Source organism: Manis pentadactyla, chromosome 6 (assembly GCF_030020395.1).
Source record: "Manis pentadactyla isolate mManPen7 chromosome 6, mManPen7.hap1, whole genome shotgun sequence".
Lineage (NCBI taxonomy): Eukaryota > Metazoa > Chordata > Mammalia > Pholidota > Manidae > Manis > Manis pentadactyla.
This window is the reverse complement of record NC_080024.1, coordinates 141,703,142-141,723,934: the sequence shown is the minus strand read 5'-3', so window position 1 is coordinate 141,723,934 and position 20,793 is coordinate 141,703,142. Positions and strand designations below refer to the sequence as shown.

At 35.3% G+C, this 20,793-nt stretch overlaps 1 protein-coding gene across 4 annotated transcripts in view; it reads right to left on the bottom strand.

Moving 5' to 3' along the window:
- WDR7 (WD repeat domain 7) overlaps window positions 1-20,793 on the bottom strand; it is a 374,749-nt gene that overhangs the window by 303,320 nt on the left and 50,636 nt on the right. For 3 of the 4 annotated variants that reach the window (XM_057504212.1, XM_036918525.2, XM_036918527.2), the window contains 4 exons: window positions 20,541-20,682; window positions 20,052-20,300; window positions 19,074-19,294; window positions 405-600 (listed from right to left, as the gene is read on the bottom strand). In XM_057504212.1, the coding sequence (XP_057360195.1) occupies window positions 405-600; window positions 19,074-19,294; window positions 20,052-20,300; window positions 20,541-20,682 (808 nt within the window). The remainder of the gene's footprint in view (window positions 1-404; window positions 601-19,073; window positions 19,295-20,051; window positions 20,301-20,540; window positions 20,683-20,793) is intronic. The other variant, XM_036918526.2, reaches the window with a different exon arrangement.

Here is a 20,793-nt window from a genome sequence, read left to right as displayed (position 1 = left end):
TCTGCTGTTTAAATAAGAAAAATGTATCTTTTTTCACTGTTTCTGAACTTGAAACAAAAATGGTTCCTTAATCTCACTCATAATTTACCTCATGAATCATACAGAAACCATTTTTTTTTTGGTCTGTTGTATGTCTGTCCTAATCTGCGTATTGTCTTCAATTACATTCCTTTAGAGATCAGTGAACTGCTCTACAAGTATTTGTCATGACACAACAAATAAGAGGACATTTAAGTATTTCTTTGTTATTGGTGATGAGAACATGAAGAAAAAGCAAAATAGAAATAAAAGTAGGACCCTTTTTACATTTCAGGGCTTTCTTCCTCATATAAAAAAATTTTAAGTTCTAGAAAATCAAATGTATCCACTTATTTTCCAGTCTCTCTCTCAACATTTGTTCTTACCAGTATCCATTTGCCAGACGTACACAGAGCCATCTGAACACCCCACTACGAGGTAGTCATCAGAGGGCCTCCACTTGATTACGTGAATAGGGAAAAGATGACGAGATGCCAGCATAATGCATTTCTTCTCTCGCAAACTTAGGAGTCCTACTGAGTGGTCACTGGCTACAGAGCAGATGCAGTGCTGTACTCTTGCCTGAAAGGAAGAATAAACCTTAATTATATTTAGATTAAATTCAGAAGAAAATAGATCCTGTCCTCAGCAACATAAAACTAAAATTAATTACACATTCACTACTGCTGAAAACCAATCACAGTATTAGGCTATGCTGAAAAATTTGTTCCTTTAAATTACACATAAGACACACAGTTTAATCACCACAACACTTAAAAAAAATTAATTAAACCTAGACTGGAGATGGGAAAAAAAATATCTTGGAAAATCTTCTGTTCAAATCTGAAGATGACCTTACTAAAATGACAGCTATATATGAGCAGGCAAAGCTGGAAAAAATTGATCGGTTATTATGTGTTCTCTTTCCACAGTATGAACTTTCCTTTGTTAGCTGCTGGAGCTGGCTTTCTGCCGTGCTTCTTTCTGGTGTAACTCTGTCATTTACACCCATGCTCTTCCCTGCTCCTGCTCAAAACAATACCCGCATGGTCTCTCTGCCACAATCACTTCTTTCAGGAGCTATAGATACTTTGTACTAGCTGTAGATGTGCTTCACAGCTTTTCTCTATTATGTCAGCAGGTGCACCACCTCAACTAACACACAATAGCCAACTAAACATTCAGTTACATGTTTTCTGCTCATCTCTAGTGCTTGCCCTTCAATTCTTGGTTAGAACAAGATAGACTATAAATAAGCAATGACAGCAAAGATTTTCACTAGCAACAGAGGGATGAATCCATAACCTGCAAAATTAAAAATTTAAGTCTTTAAATTTTTGTTAAGACAATTTACAAGCAATTTAAAACTTAAGTTTTTAGTGACTTATTAAATGATGCTTTCATACTCCTTGAAAACAGCCACCTGAAACTCATTATTGTCTATAGTGTAGCTGTTTACTGAGAATGAGGCCCACTACATATTTACTATTTCTACCATGGGATCCAAAGGAGAAACTTCTCAAACCCCACCCTGCTGGGCTTTGCCTAAACAAACAGACTGTTTTTAGCCAAAGAACAAAGTCTCACTGAAAGGGAAATGTTGACAGATACCAGATTTTTTTTTAAAAGGGTGGGGTGGCCAAATGTGCATGGGAAACACAAGTTCCAGTTATTTTTATCCATAGCAATTCTAAAAACCATAATATGCTGGTATGACTATAATTACCTCTATAAGGGGGATACAATACCACTCATCTCTAAGTTTATTTGACCATGGTAATCTTATAAGACCTAGTTTTTGAGGAACACATTTTAGAGAAAGCTACTATAAATGGTTCCTTTTATGTTTTGGCTACTAAAAACTTAGGACTGAATTTCCTACCCACAACACTGGGGGATGCTGGGCATACAATTCTGAACGTGGACACTCAGTGCCCTCATCTACTTCTTTCATTTTCTCTTTACCATGATGTGGTAATGTTTTTTATTTTTACCTTACTAAGTAATGTTTATTTTTGTAAACAGCCTAATATCAATGTTTGAATGAAGCAGAACATTAATAAAAGATTCAACTTTTTACTTTGTTCTTAAATTCAGGTGTTTTAATCCTTTATTTTGTGTAACTTTATTTGTATATTTTGCTTTATAATGATTTAAACACTACAATCAGCATAGCAGGTATTTCCTAATTTTAAAAGGTAAGAAACTAAGTTCAAAAAGATCATGTTATAAACCTTTATTAAACCACACAGAATTTTCTTAAGCATTTGTTACATTTAAGCTTACTTATTTCAGGTTCCCTGATAAGCATGCAATTGAAACATAAAACACGATTTCTTTCTGTGAAAAGCCTTGACAGACTGAGGGATAGTGGACTTACACCACACAAAAATTGGCTTATACTTAAGCAATAAATCAAAATAAAGTAGCAAACTACAAAAAAGTCATTTAAATATAGGCAATGTTAGAATAAAACAGGGTAAAAACATATACCATGATGCCTTTATTTTCAGTTATTTGGCACCACATAAAACATTTATGAGTTTCACCAGACATTGCTTACCGAAAATAATAGTTTAATACAATGGATGCTTTGCATTTCTACAGATTATCATTAGTACTTGTATTTATCAAATATATCTGCTATTCAATTTACAAAAAAGGGATGACTGCTACATTAATGGTTAACTATTCTCTATTTTGCAATATCAATCTGCCAAAAAGTGGTCATTTGATCTATTTCTCTCATCAGAGAAAATAAGTCTAGCAGAGCTCTCTACCTGTGTATGATTAACTAAAAAGAATGATACCTAAATAGTGTTCCTTTCATCTGTTCACATCCTTTAATTGGACACTGAACTGCCACAGTACTCACAAAACCTCTGACGACTTGATTCTGCTACTTTGCCTCATAAGCCCTCCAAAATCTTCTTTAAAATCAACTAATACCTATTCATTAGTGCCATACACCTAACCTAGCCTACTTGCTAGTCCCCAAGTCCCTATAGTCATTTCCTTAAATGTTCATATATACTCTTTGCCATTCCTTTTCAAAGAGTAGAGAAAATGAGGCATGAGTAGGGTAAAGTCTGTTTTTTGAAAAAGGTGAGATTTACCAATATGGTGTTTCTCAAATTATGATCTATTGGTCGATCTCATTGTCTGAGGTTATACAAACTACTGACAACCACTGATTAGCACATTCTCCCTGCCAAATATCTCTTACTGGAGTTTATAACTTAGCAGACAGAGGACTGCAGACAGTCAGCAAGCAAACAAAAAAGGCTTCCACATTCCTATGAGGAAGTTGACCTTCAGCATCAACTCCTGAGAAGTTTCACTGCCAGAACTTTCACATCCCCATTAATATGCAGGTGGATAATTTCAAGAATTCAAAAAAATGAAATCCATCCCCACAAAAAGACTTGAAAACTCCACATCATGCTACCACTATTATTAATAACAATAAAGGACATATGAAGCAAATACTAAAGAACAGCATGGGATCTGCTTTTAAAAGTAGATTATGGGACATAATTTTCTTCAGGGAAAAAATACCTGTAATTCCAAAATTTCTAGTTTTTCATTTGCACATGATACACTCTCTTCTGAGAACACATATGTTTACATAAATATGTTTTAAAGAAGAGTCTGTTCCTCTTTCATATAGTGCAATAATCACGAAAACTAGCAAATGACATGCCCCACTCACAAAAAAATTGTTTGGTTCAAAATAAAAATGATATAAATAAAAATAAGATACTGAAGAGTTAAGTCTAGCTCTACTGTAATAAGCAATAGTCTGGAAATAGCCAAAATAACAAAGACTCAAAACAAAAATCAATATTGCTAAGCCCAAGAAAGCATAGTTATTAGAGGTACTTAACTCACAAGAAAAGATGGCCCTCTCCTTTTTAAAATATGTATTAAAATAAATCTAATTTTTCTTCTTTAAGAAAATACTAGTCCAATTCGTGAAGAAAACTGGCCTAGAGTAGAAACGGCTCAATACAGCAAAATCTCATTAATTTTGATGCCACTAATTAATTCTGAGTTGATGGTTACCTTTGCAGACTGTGAAAGCAAATTAATGGTATAAACAAAGCAAACATCTAGCCTATTTAAGTGTACAAGGCAAAAATACCACTCTCAAGCACCACTTTGGTATTAATTTTAATTCAAACAATGAACATAGTAATGATAATTCTCAACTACCTGTTAAATGAAAGCACTTAAAAGATTTGCTAAAAGACAATTAACTTGGTTTCTTCTTATCTGTCCTCAAAATTTAAAGAAGCACTTCTTGAAGAATATTTTATGACTCCTATCTCTCTTTGATTTAGACCCAGCTTCCCCACAAATGAACTGAATTAACACAATTCCTTTATTATTAAATTATTAAATTCTAGAGATCTTGCACCTATAACGATTGATTCTATAATATGATTAACTCCATTCTACCTCATTTGCTTCCATTTCAACCAGGAAAACTCACCTAAACATGACTTAACACCAAGTGCATTATAAGAAGATAATGTATAAGATTTAAATTGTATAGTTCAAATAATAACACAACTAAAAAATGTGAGCCTCATATTTTTTCATTATTTGTAAAGCACTTATGCTCCAAACTTTTTTGATCATACACCCTTCATTAAAAAACTTTATAATGTATCCCCACTATATGTATAATTATAAACTATACATGTATTTCTGTGACAATATATCAAATACATTGTAAAACATGGACAAAAATATATACTTTAAAAGGGTAACTCAAAGTTTAAACAAATTTAAGATGAAATGTACCCATTAGTAACTTTAGGTTAACATTAGGCAATACTAGGTGTAGCCAACACACATTTTAATGGGAAGCACACCTGGTTGACAGCAATGCTGTCGCCCTCCTTATGGTGGCAGGTACACCACTCCCAGGTGATATGTGCCCATTTGATATATGAAACAAGTGAGGCACCAGTGTCCTCCCATCTAATAAATGTTCTTAAGCTCAATTTCTCAAGGTTAAAAAAAGAAGACATGAATAAAAGCTTTAATATTTTATTCTTACAGCCCAGCTGTGTCATAGATTGTACTCTAACAACCACTGCTATCCACTTTTAAAAAGTGTAACTCATATTCCATTTTGTGTATGTACCACATCTTCTAAGGGGAAGGAGTTGGGGCTGGTTGGGAGGGAGGGAGAGGGGGATAAGAGGGCACAATAATTCCCAATCACAATTTAAGTTCGTCACGGGGATAGTAGTACAGCATGGAGAATATAGTCAGTGATTCTGTAACACCTTTGTACATTGATAGTACCACACTAGAAGGAGTGAGGATTTAATAACATGGGTAATGATTGAACCACTGTTTTGCACATTTGAAACCAATAGAAGATTATATATCAACAATACTGCAGTAAAAAAATTATTTTTAAGTGTAACTCATAAATACCATTTAAACATTTTTTATTATTATGGAACAGAACTTGTACAAAATGGATTGGCATTCTATCAACTTGGTTCTAGTACTTTACAGATGAAAATTATTCAAATTCACATTCAAACACTGCATTAACCCTACCCTCAAAGCAATATGCACCAATGACATCAAAAGCTAATTAAAAGCAAAAGCTAACAATAAGCAACAGAATATTTTGCCAAGTAAAAACTCTACCTTTATTTGATTTTTTAAAAATGTAAGATAACTGGGACAAGGAAAGGGAGGAAGATACTGAACAAAAACAAATATATTTCAAGGCCAATTATTATTTTTGAAGTAATTCTGATCCTCAACCAAATAAAGTCTCATTGAATGTGCCAGTAAATAATCCTCACATTACATTAGTGCTAAGTAGCAGAATGCCACAAACTATCATAGAATCTGATGGAGTCAGAATACACCACCTAAAGTCATCCAGACTGACCTTACACATTTTACAAGACTTCATTTTAAACCATTCCCAGAAACCTCTTACATAACGTGTTCCTAAGCATCTGCCATGCATTTCAGAAATTAGACACAGCTAGTTTATCCTATCCACTAGCTCTCTGGAGAGAAGGTTCTGGTTTCCAAGAGTCCCAATGTAAATTATAATTTTTTTCCTACTTTTGCTACTCTGTTTTTTAAACTATTCTTTTTCTTCCTATCACTTCAGGAGCAATCACTGAGGAGCAATCACTTCTTAGCTGTTCAGAACAGCTTTTTTTTTCTTTTTCTGGGTAGTGTCTAAATATATGACCACTAACTATTGTCTCTCCTTTTAAATATGCCATTAGACAAGCTATAAATGACCAGCTTCTTTCACTCATAAATCAATCCCACCATTCTCTTAATCATTATTTCTTGTACTTCTCAGAACTCTTTCTATGGAACATAGCTGTGCAGTTAAGATGCATCATTTATCACTTCTAAATATTCTACCTGTAGGGAAACAAAGCCTGTGAATGTTAATTTCATTTCCACACTTCTGCAAGCCTTGATTAAAAATATTTTTTTCAGAAATCCATTGCTTATCCTTCTTGAAAAAAAAAAGAACTGTTTCTTTAATAGTTATTTTAGAAAATAAGACTATGTGATTCATCCAAAACACTGACTAATCATCTAATTAATTGGTTAGGTTTTACATGAAAATAAGACTTGCAGGAGCAAGTTTTAATATCTTCATTTGTTCATTATATACAAAAGATAACCATGAAGGAATAATAAATTAGCAAATAAATACAAATTTATTATTTTAATATAAATTATTTAATATAAATTATTATTAATATAAAAATATTATTAGCTAATAAAACAGCAAATAAATACAAATAATTTAATGTAAGATTAAGAAGATATTTGTTGGCTTAGGGAAGAACAGACGATTTTTATCCTATCCTCACGCCACAAACATAAATTTCAGATAAAGTATTTTATGTTTGTTTTTAACCCAGCCATCATTTTTAAATAAAATTTCATCAAATTTCTGAGGGAGAGGGGAACATCCCAAGCTTCAAAAATATGAAAGAAGCCACACAGAAAAAGTTAAATTAGATTACATAAGAATGGAAATCATCTGTAGGTTAAAAAATCAAAAGTATGTAATAAATAAGGAGAAAATTTTAACAATAGAAAGTTCCTAAGCTTAGTATTTTAATTAAGTTATATGCTCATACAAGCACTAACATCCCCAAGAGAAATAAATTAGAAAAGACAAAATATGTCTCAGAAGAAAAAAAATCACTAAAATCCTCATAGAAAAATCTCAATATCTCTATCTCTAATGTCTTCTAATTCAGTATCTCTAATCAAAGAAATGCAAATTCAAACATTAAGATACTCTTTCCATTTATCAATTTAGCCAAAGATTTTTGAAATTCTAATAGCAAACAACCAATATTTATAGGGTTCTCACTTTGTACTAGGTATTATTTTAAATACTTGGCAATAATTCATTATAGTCTCACAACAACCCTCTAAGGCAGGTACTATTATTATTTCCATTTCACAGATGTGGAAACTGAGGCATGGAAGTAAATAAAAACATCTTGTGCTAGCAAGGGTAGTGAAATAGGCTCTAAGAGTAGGGCTCCAGAAAGATGACCAGACCACCTTTAAAAAATCTGTATTGTCGGAGGCGGAGCCAACATGGCGGCGTGAGTAGGACAGTGGGAATCTCCTCCCAAAAACATATATACTTTTGAAAATACAACAAACACAACTAGCCCTAAAAGAGAGACCAGAAGACGCAGGACAGTGGCCAGACTGCAGCTACACCAGCGAGAACCCAGCGCCTGGTGAAAGGGGTAAGATACAAGCCCCGGCCCGGCGGGACCCGAGCGCCCCTCCCCCCAGCTCCCTGCGGGAGAAGAATAGGCAGAGCGGGGGGGGGGGGGGGAGACGGAGCCCAGGACTGCCGAACACCCAGCCCCAGCCATCCGGGCCAGAGCGCAGACACAGTACGTGCCCAGGGGGCCCTGGATACTAGGGGAACAGGGAGTAAGACCTCTGAGCGGGTGCCGAAGCTGATGCCCCTGTGACAAAGAAAAGCGGGGGCTTTTTGAAAGTCTTAAAGGGACAGGGACTTAACAGCTTGACGGAAACAACCCAGGTCACAGTACAGCAGCTGGAAATTACAGGGAAAACCGGGTGCACTAACCCCCTGGGCAACAGCTCTGAGACCCCTCACGGAGGCAAACAGTCAAGCAGCGCCCCCATCCATTACCCCTCCGGGCACTGCGAAAGCAGAGAAACAGCCTAAGGCAAACCCCGCCCACAGAAAGGGAGATCCATCCATATCGGCCGGGCAAGACGCAAAGACCCAGCCTACTCGCAATTACCCAACACAAGCCACTAGAGGACGCAGTTGTCCCAGTAAATAAAGGCCAGTAGCAAGTGAAAAGTTTGGCCCTCCCAGCTGACAGTCAATAGCACCTGTCAACATGAAAAGGCAAAAAAATATGATCCAGACAAGACTAACCTAGACAGCTTCGGCATCTGCTACATCTTCCCCTGAGAAGGAATCTGGGGAGATAGATTTAGCCAGTCTTCCTGAAAAAGAATTCAAAACAAAAGTCATAACCATGCTGATGGACTTGCAGAGAAATATGCAAGAACTAAGGAAGGAGAATTCAGAAATAAAACAAGCTCTGGAAGGACTTCAACACAGAATGGACGAGATGCAAGAGACCATTAATGGACTAGAAAACAGAGAATAGGAACGCAGAGAAGCTGATGCAGAGAGAGATAAAAGGATCTCCAGGAATGAAAGAATTTTAAGAGAGCTGAGTGACCAATCGAAAAGGAACAATATAAGAATCATAGGTATTCCAGAAGAAGTAGAGAGAGAAAAGGGGATAGAAAATGTCTTTGAAGAAATAATTGCTGAAAATTTCCCCAAACTAGGGGAAGAAATGGCCTCTCAGACCACAGAGGTACACAGAACTCCCATGACAAGGGATCCAAGGAGGGCAACACCAAGACACATAATAATTAAAATGGCAAAGATCAAAGACAAGGACAAAGTATTACAGGCAGCTAGAGAGAAAAAAAAGGTTACCTACAAAGGAAAACCCATCAGGCTATCATCAGACTTCTCAACAGAAACCCTACAGGCCAGAAGAGAATGGCATGATATACTTAATGCAATGAAACAGAAGGGCCTCAAACCAAGACTACTGTATCCAGCACGAATATCATTTAAATATGAAGGAGGGATTAAACAATTCCCAGACAAGCAAAAGTTGAGGGAATTTGCCTCCCACAAACCACCTCTACAGGGCATCCTACAGGGACTGCTCTAGATGGGAGCACTCCTAAAAAGAGCACACAACAAAACACCCAACATATGAAAAAGGGAGGAGGAGGAATAAGAAGGGAGAGAAATAAAGAATCATCAGACTGTGTTTATAATAGCTCAACAAGCGAGTTAAGTTAGACAGTAAGATAGTAAAGAAGCTAACCCTAAACCTTTGGTAACCACAAACTTAAAGCCTGCAATGGCAATAAATTCATACCTTTCAATAATCACCCTAAATGTAAATGGACTGAATGCACCAATCAAAAGACACAGAGTAATAGAATGGATAAAAAAGCAAGATCCATCCATAAGCTGCTTACAAGAGACTCACCTCAAACCCAAAGATGCGCACAGACTTAAAGTCAAGGGATGGAAAAAGATATTTCAAGCAAACAACAGAGAGAAGAAAGCAGGTGTTGCAATTCTGGTATCAGACAAAACAGACTTCAAAATAAAGAAAGTAACAAAAGACAAAGAAGGACATTACATAATGATAAAGGGCTCAGTCCATCAAGAGGATATAACCATTATAAATATATATGCACCCAATACAGGAGCACCAACATACCTGAAACAAATATTAATAGAACTAAAGGAGGAAATAGATGGCAATGCATTCATTCTAGGAGACTTCAACACACCACTCACTCCAAAGGACAGATCCACCAGACAGAAAATAAGTAAGGACACAGAGGCACTGAACAACACACTAGAACAGATGGACCTAATAGACATCTACAGAACTCTACATCCAAAAGCAACAGGATACACATTCTTCTCAAGTGCACATGGAACATTCTCCAGAATAGACCACATACTAGGACACAAAAAGAGCCTCAGTAAATTCCAAAAGATTGAAACCCTACCAACCAACTTTTCAGACCACAAAGGCATTAAACTAGAAATAAACTGTTCAAAGAAAGCAAAAAGGCTCACAAACACATGGAGGCTTAACAACACGCTCCTAAATAATCAATGGATCAATGACCAAATCAAAATGGAGATCCAGCAATATATGGAAACAAATGACAACAACAACACTAAGCCACAACTTCTGTGGGACACAGCAAAAGCAGTCTTAAGAGGAAAGTATATAGCAATCCAAGCATATTTAAAAAAGGAAGAGCAATCCCAAATGAACGGTCTAATGTCACAACTATCGAAATTGGAAAAAGAAGAACAAATGAGGCCTAAGGTCAGCAGAAGGAGGGACATAATAAAGATCAGAGAAGAAATAAATAAAATTGAGAAGAATAAAACAATAGCAAAAATCAGTGAAACCAAGAGCTGGTTCTTCGAGAAAATAAACAAAATAGATAAGCCTCTAGCCAGACTTATTAAGAGGAAAAGAGAGTCAACACAAATCAACAGTATCAGAAATGAGAAAGGAAAAATCACGACGGACCCCGCAGAAATACAAAGAATTATTAGAGACTACTATGAAAACCTATATGCTAACAAGCTGGGAAACCTAGGAGAAATGGACAACTTCCTAGAAAAATACAACCTTCCAAGATTGACCCAGGAAGAAACAGAAAATCTAAACATACCAATTACCAGCAACGAAATTGAAGCGGTAATCAAAAAACTACCAAAGAACAAAACCCCTGGGCCAGATGGATTTACCTTGGAATTTTATCAGACATACAGGGAAGACATAATACCCATTCTCCTTAAAGTTTTCCAAAAAATAGAGGAGGAGGGGATACTCCCAAACTCATTCTATGAAGCTAACATCACCCTAATACCAAAACCAGGCAAAGACCCCACCAAAAAAGAAAACTACAGACCAATATCCCTGATGAACGTAGATGCAAAAATACTCAACAAAATATTAGCAAACCGAATTCAAAACTACATCAAAAGGATCATACACCATGACCAAGTGGGATTCATCCCAGGGATGCAAGGATGGTACAACGTTTGAAAGTCCATCAACATCATCCACCACATCAACAAAAAGAAAGACAAAAACCACATGATCATCTCCATAGATGCTGAAAAAGCATTTGACAAAGTTCAACATCCATTCATGTTAAAAACTCTCAGCAAAATGGGAATAGAGGGCAAGTACCTCAACATAATAAAGGCCATCTATGATAAACCCACAACCAACATTATATTGAACAGCGAGAAGCTGAAAGCATTTCCTCTGAGATCGGGAACTAGACAGGGATGCCCACTCTCTCCACTGTTATTTAACATAGTACTGGAGGTCCTAGCCACGGCAATCAGACAAAACAAAAAAATACAAGGAATCCAGATTGGCAAAGAAGAAGTCAAACTGTCACTATTTGCAGATGACATGATACTGTACATAAAAAACCCTAAAGACTCCACCCCAGAACTACCAGAACTGATATCGGAATACAACAAAGTTGCAGGATACAAAATCAACACACAGAAATCTGTGGCTTTCCTATATACCAACAATGAACCAACAGAAAGAGAAATCAGGAAAACAACTCCATTCACAATTGCATCAAAAAAATAAAATACCTAGGAATAAACCTAACCAAAGAAGTGAAAGACTTATATTCTGAAAACTACAAGTCACTCTTAAAAGAAATTAAAGGGGACACTAACAGATGGAAACGCATCCCATGCTCGTGTCTAGGAAGAATTAATATCGTCAAAATGGCCATCCTGCCCAAAGCAATATACAGATTTGATGCAATCCCTATGAAACTACCAGCAACATTCTTCAATGAACTGGAACAAATAATTCAAAAATTCATATGGAACCACCAAAGACCCCGAATAGCCAAAGCAATCCTGAGAAAGAAGAATAAAGTAGGGGGGATCTCAATCCCCAACTTCAAGCTCTATTATAAAGCCATAGTAATCAAGACAATTTGGTACTGGCACAAGAACAGAGCCACAGACCAATGGAACAGACTAGACAATCCGACATTAACCCAGACATATATGGTCAATTAATATTTGATAAAGGAGCCATGGACATACAATGGCGAAATGACAGTCTCTTCAACAGATGGTGCTGGCAAAACTGGACAGCTACATGTAAGAGAATGAAACTGGACCATTGTCTAACCCCATATACAAAAGTAAACTCAAAATGGATCAAAGACCTGAATGTAAGTCACGAAACCATTAAACTCTTGGAAGAAAACATAGGCACAAACCTCTTAGACATAAACATGAGTGACCTCTTCTTGAACATATCTCCCCGGGCAAGGAAAACAACAGCAAAAATGAACAAGTGGGACTATATTAAGCTGAAAAGCTTCTGTACAGCAAAAGACACCATCAATTGAACAAAAAGGAACCCTACAGTATGGGAGAATATATTTGAAAATGACACATCCGATAAAGGCTTGACGTCCAGAATATATAAAGAGCTCACACGCCTCAACAAACAAAAAACAAATAACCCAATTAAAAAATCTGTATTGTCTATAACAATATTATTTTTAAAAATAAATATTTATTTAAAAGACAGTGCTGAATGCATAGAAACATGAAATGGTCTCAAATTTAAGAGAAGTATGTGTTTAGGGAAAAAGAATATTATATTACAGAATATTATGTACATTGTTATATATTTTAGAAAAAATGTCAGTTCTGCTTCCTGCTGTTGCTTAGTTTGCATTACCAAGGTTTACCCTGTTTGGCTTTCAGAGATATGCTATATATAGACATTTTTTAAATGCAACATTAAAATTAAATAAAAATCCAAATCCAGAAAGGTGAGATAAGAACTAATTCAGGCAAAATCTTTCCTACTTTTTCAGTAAGAAAGGACCATGTATTAAAAAGGACAAAAAAAAGAAAAAGAAAGAAAAGAAAAAAACCTTAATTTGTTAATTGTTCTTACCAGTTGTGGACGTTAGCCACACTGGCAGACTTTTAATCACACAGACCATCACCTTTGTCTCTAAAAGCTATCAATTTATCGTTGTCAAATGAAGACACAAACACGTTAGATGCCTGTCATTTGTTTTCACAAACCCATGCTGCCCCCTTCTGGATACCACTGGAGATTATGTGACAAATTCAGTATGATAAAATAGAAGTCATTTTTTAATGATTCTATTAAGAACTTAGCCTTATATGCTCACACTGAGAAACATATATATTACTGGAACTCAATTTATTTTGAGACATTTTACAAAAATCCATTTGGAATAAAGTCCTGCTAGCAACACAAAGCTCTGATAATCCAATCGTCCATGTCCATGAGAGAGGAAAATAAATATTAAGTATATATTTACTAAAAGCAGAATCTGAATTTGGCGCTTATCTTTCCAGTTCAATTTTAATAATTTTACTACTTATTATACATGTATCCATAAGTACACAGTATATGGAATAGCGTGTTTTTAAAATGTAAATGGCGTCAAACCATTTTAGACACACAAACGTCCCATTTCAGGTAGTACTTCTAAATGTAGCCACCAGCTACAATTGCAAACAAAGTGTGGAAATGTGGACAGCTCCACGCGGACAGTAGTACCAGTCTATACGTAAGAAATATTCTACTGAGCCGCTAGTGTTATTTATTAGTTTTTGAATTTTCATTCCTATCAATAAGATCTATCTGGTTTATTAAGGGGAATGTTTTTTAAATCACTCCTGATATTTTAAAATTATTTTCTTAATATTATTTTCAAAGTCTAGTTTCTTTCTCTGCAAGTCAAAATATGTGGAAATAAAAGTAAACGTTGTTGGGTCTTAGAGAGTGGAATCCTTTATATCAGAAACTATAGTATGAAGAGAATGATAAATAAGGGCAAGGTAAAATACACTGGCAGGGAGGTAAAGGGAAAAGGCCAGATCATTTTTATCTGTAACAACATAATCCTAATGCTAGAGATTTAGAGGGAACTTTCTGCTGCAACATTCTAGAAGCCTTAAAAATAGCTGCCCTCCCTTTCAATTGCCTTCCTGAGACTCACAGGCATTTGGTGCACTTTTGGTCTCCCCTAGCCTAGAAGACAAATTTTGGAAATTTACCTAAGCCTATATCCCTCTGACAGCTTTAATTTTTTAATTTTTTTTATTAAGGTATCATTGATATACAATCTTGTGAAAGAACCACATGGCCAATATTGTGGTTACCACATCCACCCATATTATCAAATCCCCCCACACACACACCCCACTGTAGTCATTGTCCATAAGCGTAGTAACATGCCATAGAGTCACTACTTGTCTTCTCTGTGCTGTACTGCCTTCTGACAGCTTTTAAAATCTAGAAAGAATTCTATCTCTAACCACTTTGTGTGGTTAAATGTCTTAGTTATTAGAATAAGATTAAACTAAATATGCTATATTCTTCAGTGTTAAAATATTACAGCACAGAAAATCTCTAAAGAATTATAAGGTATTGTACTCAAGGAACCATGCAGCTGGAAAATAGGAGGGAAAGGGGGACTTGCTTCACATTTAATAACCTTTAAATACCCTTTGCATTTTACGTACCTATCAATAAAATATTTTAAGATACTACAGTAAATACTATTCTAAGTGCAGATGAAAACTTTAAGATTTAATAAGCCTGTGTTTAAGATTTTTCTAAAAAGTCTATGTGGGTATTTGAAGTGACAATCTAATTTAATAAAAATATAAAGGTTCTGCTTTAAATTTGAATCCTATTGAAAATACCTAAGAACTATTACATTTGAATAGCAATATATAAGGTCAAAACTACTCCTTTAAAAACAATAAACACAACTTGAAATGACAAAAATGGTATAGGATTTTATGTTACATAATTCAAATACTGTTTAAGTAGATAATTTTACTTTTCCTTTCATATGTATATACAGTACATGTATATGATCTTTCATATGTATATATAGTATATTGTCTTATCAAGAAACCAAACCTCCAAAAAGAAAAAAACCTCAAACTGATTTTTTTTCTCTACATTCCATAATCTCAAGAAGAAAGAGAAATGGCAAATAACCTAATGTTACGGATCTCAAAACTACAAGCTCCAGCACCCTTCACAAAGTCAATATACAGTTAGTTAAATCTTAATAGCATGTTTTGAGTAGTTTACCAAAACTCCTTGTTTCTCTGAATACCTATGATATATCCTTGCCTTTATCTACAAAAGTATTTTGTTAGTACCTCTCTTTTACCATTTGGAAGATAGTAGTAGTGCCCCCAAAACTTTCTGAATTGTTCTCAATAACCCTATGGCACTATATAATCCTGAATGACTTCAGTATTTCATATTTCAAGGGATAGCTTCAGGAAAAGTTTTAACTTTCTTACTAACTACACTTTAATTCTTTAAAATAATCTGTATCATATAAAAGTTAAAGCTCAGCTAACCAGGCTATTCAGTGAATCAAACTAAATTGCAAAGCACTTTGATAGGGAATATATATCATCTATGAGCAAGTCCAATTTTTTAAATAATTAAAACTCCCATTAATAAAAGAATAGAGAAATTGCTTATTAAAAATAAAGTATATAGAGCCACTGAGTCTGGCATTAAACTAATGCTCATCTATAGGAAGAACCTAGAAAGATTTTAGGTAAAAAGATGCTAAAATAGCACAGAAATGAAGGAGTGGAGAAAGAAAGAATGACAAAAACACCTAACAGGAGAAAAGCAAGTACATCTTATTTGTCTACTGAGACATATATGCGGAGTCATGACAGTAAGACAGAGCAGGGAAATGGGATGCGGGTCATACCACTGTAAATCTACTTAGCCTGGGAAAAAGGCCCACACTTATTCTTTAACTTAATCTATATGCTCTTCTTTCTTTTCTTCCAGCTCTTTAATCAATTAAGTAACGTTGTAACCAGGACAAGAGATAGACCTCCAAAGTGTAAATGAACCTATGTGGATAAAGAATGCTGAGATATATATATCAACACAATCACCTAAATAACCCTATTCTTAAGACAAAACCTCAAAGGAATTATGAATCACCAGTATACATCATGCCTTATGCTGACCCCTACCCAAAAGGCCCTATAAAACCCCAAACCTTAAACCTTTAAGTGTGCCTCCTCTCTGAGGTCACCCACACTCCTGAATGTGTACTGTCTTATATCAAACTCTCTTGTTGCATAAGCTGATTGCACTTGTTTCTGAATTCTTTTCCATGATAAAGACAAGAACTCTCCAACCTCCACCTCCAGTGCAAAGTATCTTTGTCACTTTGCTATTTCATTCATTTTTTAGTCTTAACACAACCCTTTTCTCTCTCCCTGTTTTATTCAGACCAGCGGAGAAGTGGAAGTTCTCAGAACAGAAACTCACTCCATCCAGTGCTCTGTGACCTCCCCAATCCTGGGGTGATAGGGGCTGAGTTCCCACACTGTGCAGATCAACCACACGCTGGACAGCAGGCAACCCTGGCTTCAGGAGCTAGCAAGGGATCTGCCCTGTGCCGAGCAGAAGTTCAATGAACTTCCCTTTCCTGCCTCTGTTCTTCCTTGATCTCTACTGCCTGCATGGCTGCTGACATTCATTACTACTCTCGCTTTACTGAATTCCTTCCTGACCTGCACTCATCTGACCTATTTGAATCGAGTCCTGAACCTTCCCCCACCCAGGCTGATGTTTCACCTAGTGCACTGGGAGAAACCTCCCCAGATGCAGCTGCCCAACAACAAAAGGACATGATGACAGTCTGTCCTCAGAGCTGGTCTCTAGCTGCAGCATCTTCACTACGTAGCAGATAGGATTTCATTTTTCTTCACTAACAACCTAAGCTAAAAAACAATGATTTTGCTTAGTACTTTTCTTAACCTTTTATATTTTGGCAAACATGAAATAACCTTATAATAAGAAAGGAAAAATCATAAACCTTATACATCCTTAGCTATAACTTAAGTAATTTTTAAAATAAAACATTTCTGTTTTAGAACAGAGAAATCCCCCCACACACAAAAAATGCAAAGGTCAAAATTCAACGTCTTTCTGAATTTACCTTAGATAAAAAACAAGATGCTATTCTAATCAAAAAAGTAGATGACAAATTTTGAGTATTTATCTTTAACCATCATGTTTAGTAAATATTTATAATTTTTCAACGACCAGATCTCAAGTTCAAAATAAAAATATTTCTTACTACGAGAAAGTGCCGTCACAGCACATGATGCCATGAACTCTAATCTCAGCAACAGTCATTTGCTAAACATTTAGCAAATACCAGATTCTTCGCTTCTTCTTAATCAGTTAGGCTCTTTGATCTTCAAACACATTAGCTGATGTACCTAAAACTACCAGCAAAATGAACAGGTATTAACTAGGCAGCCCTTATTTACTTGTTAAATTATCACAAAGCTAAAAGCAAGTTTCTTTGCCTTAATCAGTACTTTTGAATGTTAGTTACAAACAAGAGAATCTATGGTTAAGCCAATAATAAGTAAATTACAAGTCAGACACTAATTTTCAAATGCCAGACTTCTTAGTCTGTGACCCTTGTCCTCAAGTCCCCAGGCCACTGCCCCTTTGGCTGTGGCCCCTAGTCAAGTAAGGAGTCCCTTCTCTATTTAGTTGCCGAAATTAGATACTTCACAAATTTGCACTCAGAGATGAAAATTCTCATGTTTCACATTAGGGCATAACTTTTGTAAGTCAAGTTTAGGACAAGGTTGTAACCATGCTATAACTTACAAGTGCAAGTATAGTGATACCTATTTCACCAAAATAAAAGTAATTTTTCACAGTGATAAAGATATGAAACTAAAAACCAAATTGGAAAGAAAAAGGCAGCAATAAAAAAGAAGGAAGAGAATGATTAAGAACATGAATTTTCAAACCTGGGAGAAAAAAAAGAAAGGGATGGCACTCAGACTTTCTACAACACCAGCAATAAGAAATCAAACAAAATCTAGCACTGGCAGAACATGGCAGATAAAATACATTACCAAGAAGATTAATAAACAGAAAGTCCAAGGAAAATTTCTTGGGTTTTGAAATGAGATACCATGTGAAAACTGCATCAGATACATGAGCAAAATTGTTTTCTCTTCGGGAAGACAGTAACTAGTGTATCATGATAAACGTGAAATATGTGTGCAAGCAGACCCTGTGTGCATCTCTTTCTGTTTGCGCATGTGCACAAACGTGTGTGAGTGTTAGGGAATGGCGACTATGCACACGAGGCGAATCACGTGAACAAGTCCATGAATAACAAATAGTAAAAGAAAGTATGGGCCCATTACTCATCAGTCCTAAGACCTCCTAAAATCACCCTAAAAAAATCCGTCCTAAACTTATTAGGCTTTTTATTTGATATCATGGCCTAACTTCCACACACATCTCTAAGAAAGCAATCTGCTTCCACAAAATTTTCCAAAATCATTATCAGTGACTGTTACAGTCTCCTTTGGCAAATTGTTTATTTAAATGAACTCTATAAGTATCTTGCCTTGACCATAGTAAATATTCACTATCTTTTTCCTCAGATGGAGCTAAGAATAATGAGATTGTAGAATGTCTTTGGGAATATTTATGCTATTTTAAAACAGAAAATTGAAACTCCAATAAACATATTCTGAACTGCTACTATGTTTCAGGGATAAGCCATGCTATTTAGGAGCTAATAACTGGAAAAATCACTATGTGCATCTTCTATTTCTATGTGCCCAATAGTAAGTAATCATAACTTTGCCTGAATATTATACATAACCATTATGTAGTTTTAAAATCAAAAGGGTTTTGTTAATTCTATTGTCTTACTTTTTTTTAAGTTACTATAGATTCCACTTACAACAAGCCTGACAGCAACATAACTCGGTTGTCCCATAGTGAAATAATCTTTTATGATCAACTTACACTACAGTTTTCAGGTGGAACTAGAAGCTGAGTAATCTCGCCCCCATGCACACAGAAGATATGTTTCATTTCTCCAGAAAATATGTCCCAAATTATGACTGAAAAATCCACACCTCCAGATATCAGATATCTTTGATCATAACGAGCTGAGACCTGATGAGGATATAGCAAACATGTGACTTTGTTCCGATGACCACGGAGTGTTCTGTGAGGTGGCCAACCTGTGAATGAGGTTTTTGATTTAAAATGGGAAAATACAAGTCTTAACAAAATTTCAACAAGTAAAAGTTAACATGAATCATCAGAATAGCTATAAATTTTTATCACAGAAAAAAGGCTTCTACGTTTATCTGATAAAACTGCTCTGTCCAATAGCTACTAGCCACATGAGACTACTGAGCACTTAAAAGGTGACTAGTCTGGCTTAACATGTGCTCTAAATGTACAATATATAGGAGATTTCAAAGATTCAGCATGAAAAAAATATAAAATATCTCATTAGTAATTTTTATATTAATTACAAGTTGAAATGAAAATAGCTTTGCTATATTGAGTCTGATAAAACATACTATTAAAATTAATTTCACCTGAATCATTTTTACTTTTTTAATGTTGTTATTAGAAAATCACATATATTGTTATATATATTTCTACCAGACAGCACTGTTCTAAGAGATTACCAGTATTACTAATAATATGGTCATTATTTAGTAAGCCATAGAGATAACTAAAAATAAATGGAACGATTAACATAGATCAGAGATAAAATTGGGTATTTCTTTATTCATAGTCATTATGTGGTATTTATTCCAATAATAGTTACTGAGTATTTTATTATCTGCACATTAAACCCTGCCAACTACACAGAACACTGACAACTGCACTGTCTCATTGTATTTGTTAAAAACAAACAGTGCAAACACTATCAATATCATGGCTATGATGCGCACTTTAGACTTGAGTAGATCTTCAGTATACCTCTTCGGAGTGTGTGCTCCCCTTGCAGCAGTTGTACTATAGCTGTCTGTGTGGCAGGTACAATAATGATGCTTCCATCTTCACGGCCACAAACAAGTCGTCCATGTGCTGGTATGTACACACTTGCAGTTACTTTCAGAGGTTCATTACTACTGGGAATCACACTCAGCTGATCTATAATTCCAGCAGGACAAGGATTCAGTTTATCAAATGCCTCTTGCAAACTAACAGAAGTTGTCATTGCCAGCCCTGTGGAGGTTTTGTTTTGTATAAAAGAAAAATATTTGTGCATGTTAGAAAAAAAGTTAAAGCTATTAAAATAAATGTGCTTATGATTGATTCAGTAATATACCAAACTGATCTCTGTCATCAACAATGACTCTAAGAAGAAACTGACATATGTACATTATGAATTTGTTACTTGGTAGTTACTATTTAGGTTGTTAAATTTAATAAATTAAGAAATTGTTGTACATGATTTACTATTACCTTCTTTACCTTCCTGTTTATCAGGTGTGTCTGATATGTTCCAAATATTTAATCTTCCGGAAGAATCACCCTGAATTAATAGTTTATGGAGGGATTCCCTGCACCCATAGAAGAATCGAGTAACAGGAGGACAAATTAGAGACTGCCAAAAAAAATAAAAGTTGTTCAAGTATCTTTAGCTATTTTTTTAATCAGAGTATTTCACACATTAACATTTTTTTCAGATAAAGATGTAAAATATTTTGCCTCAGTA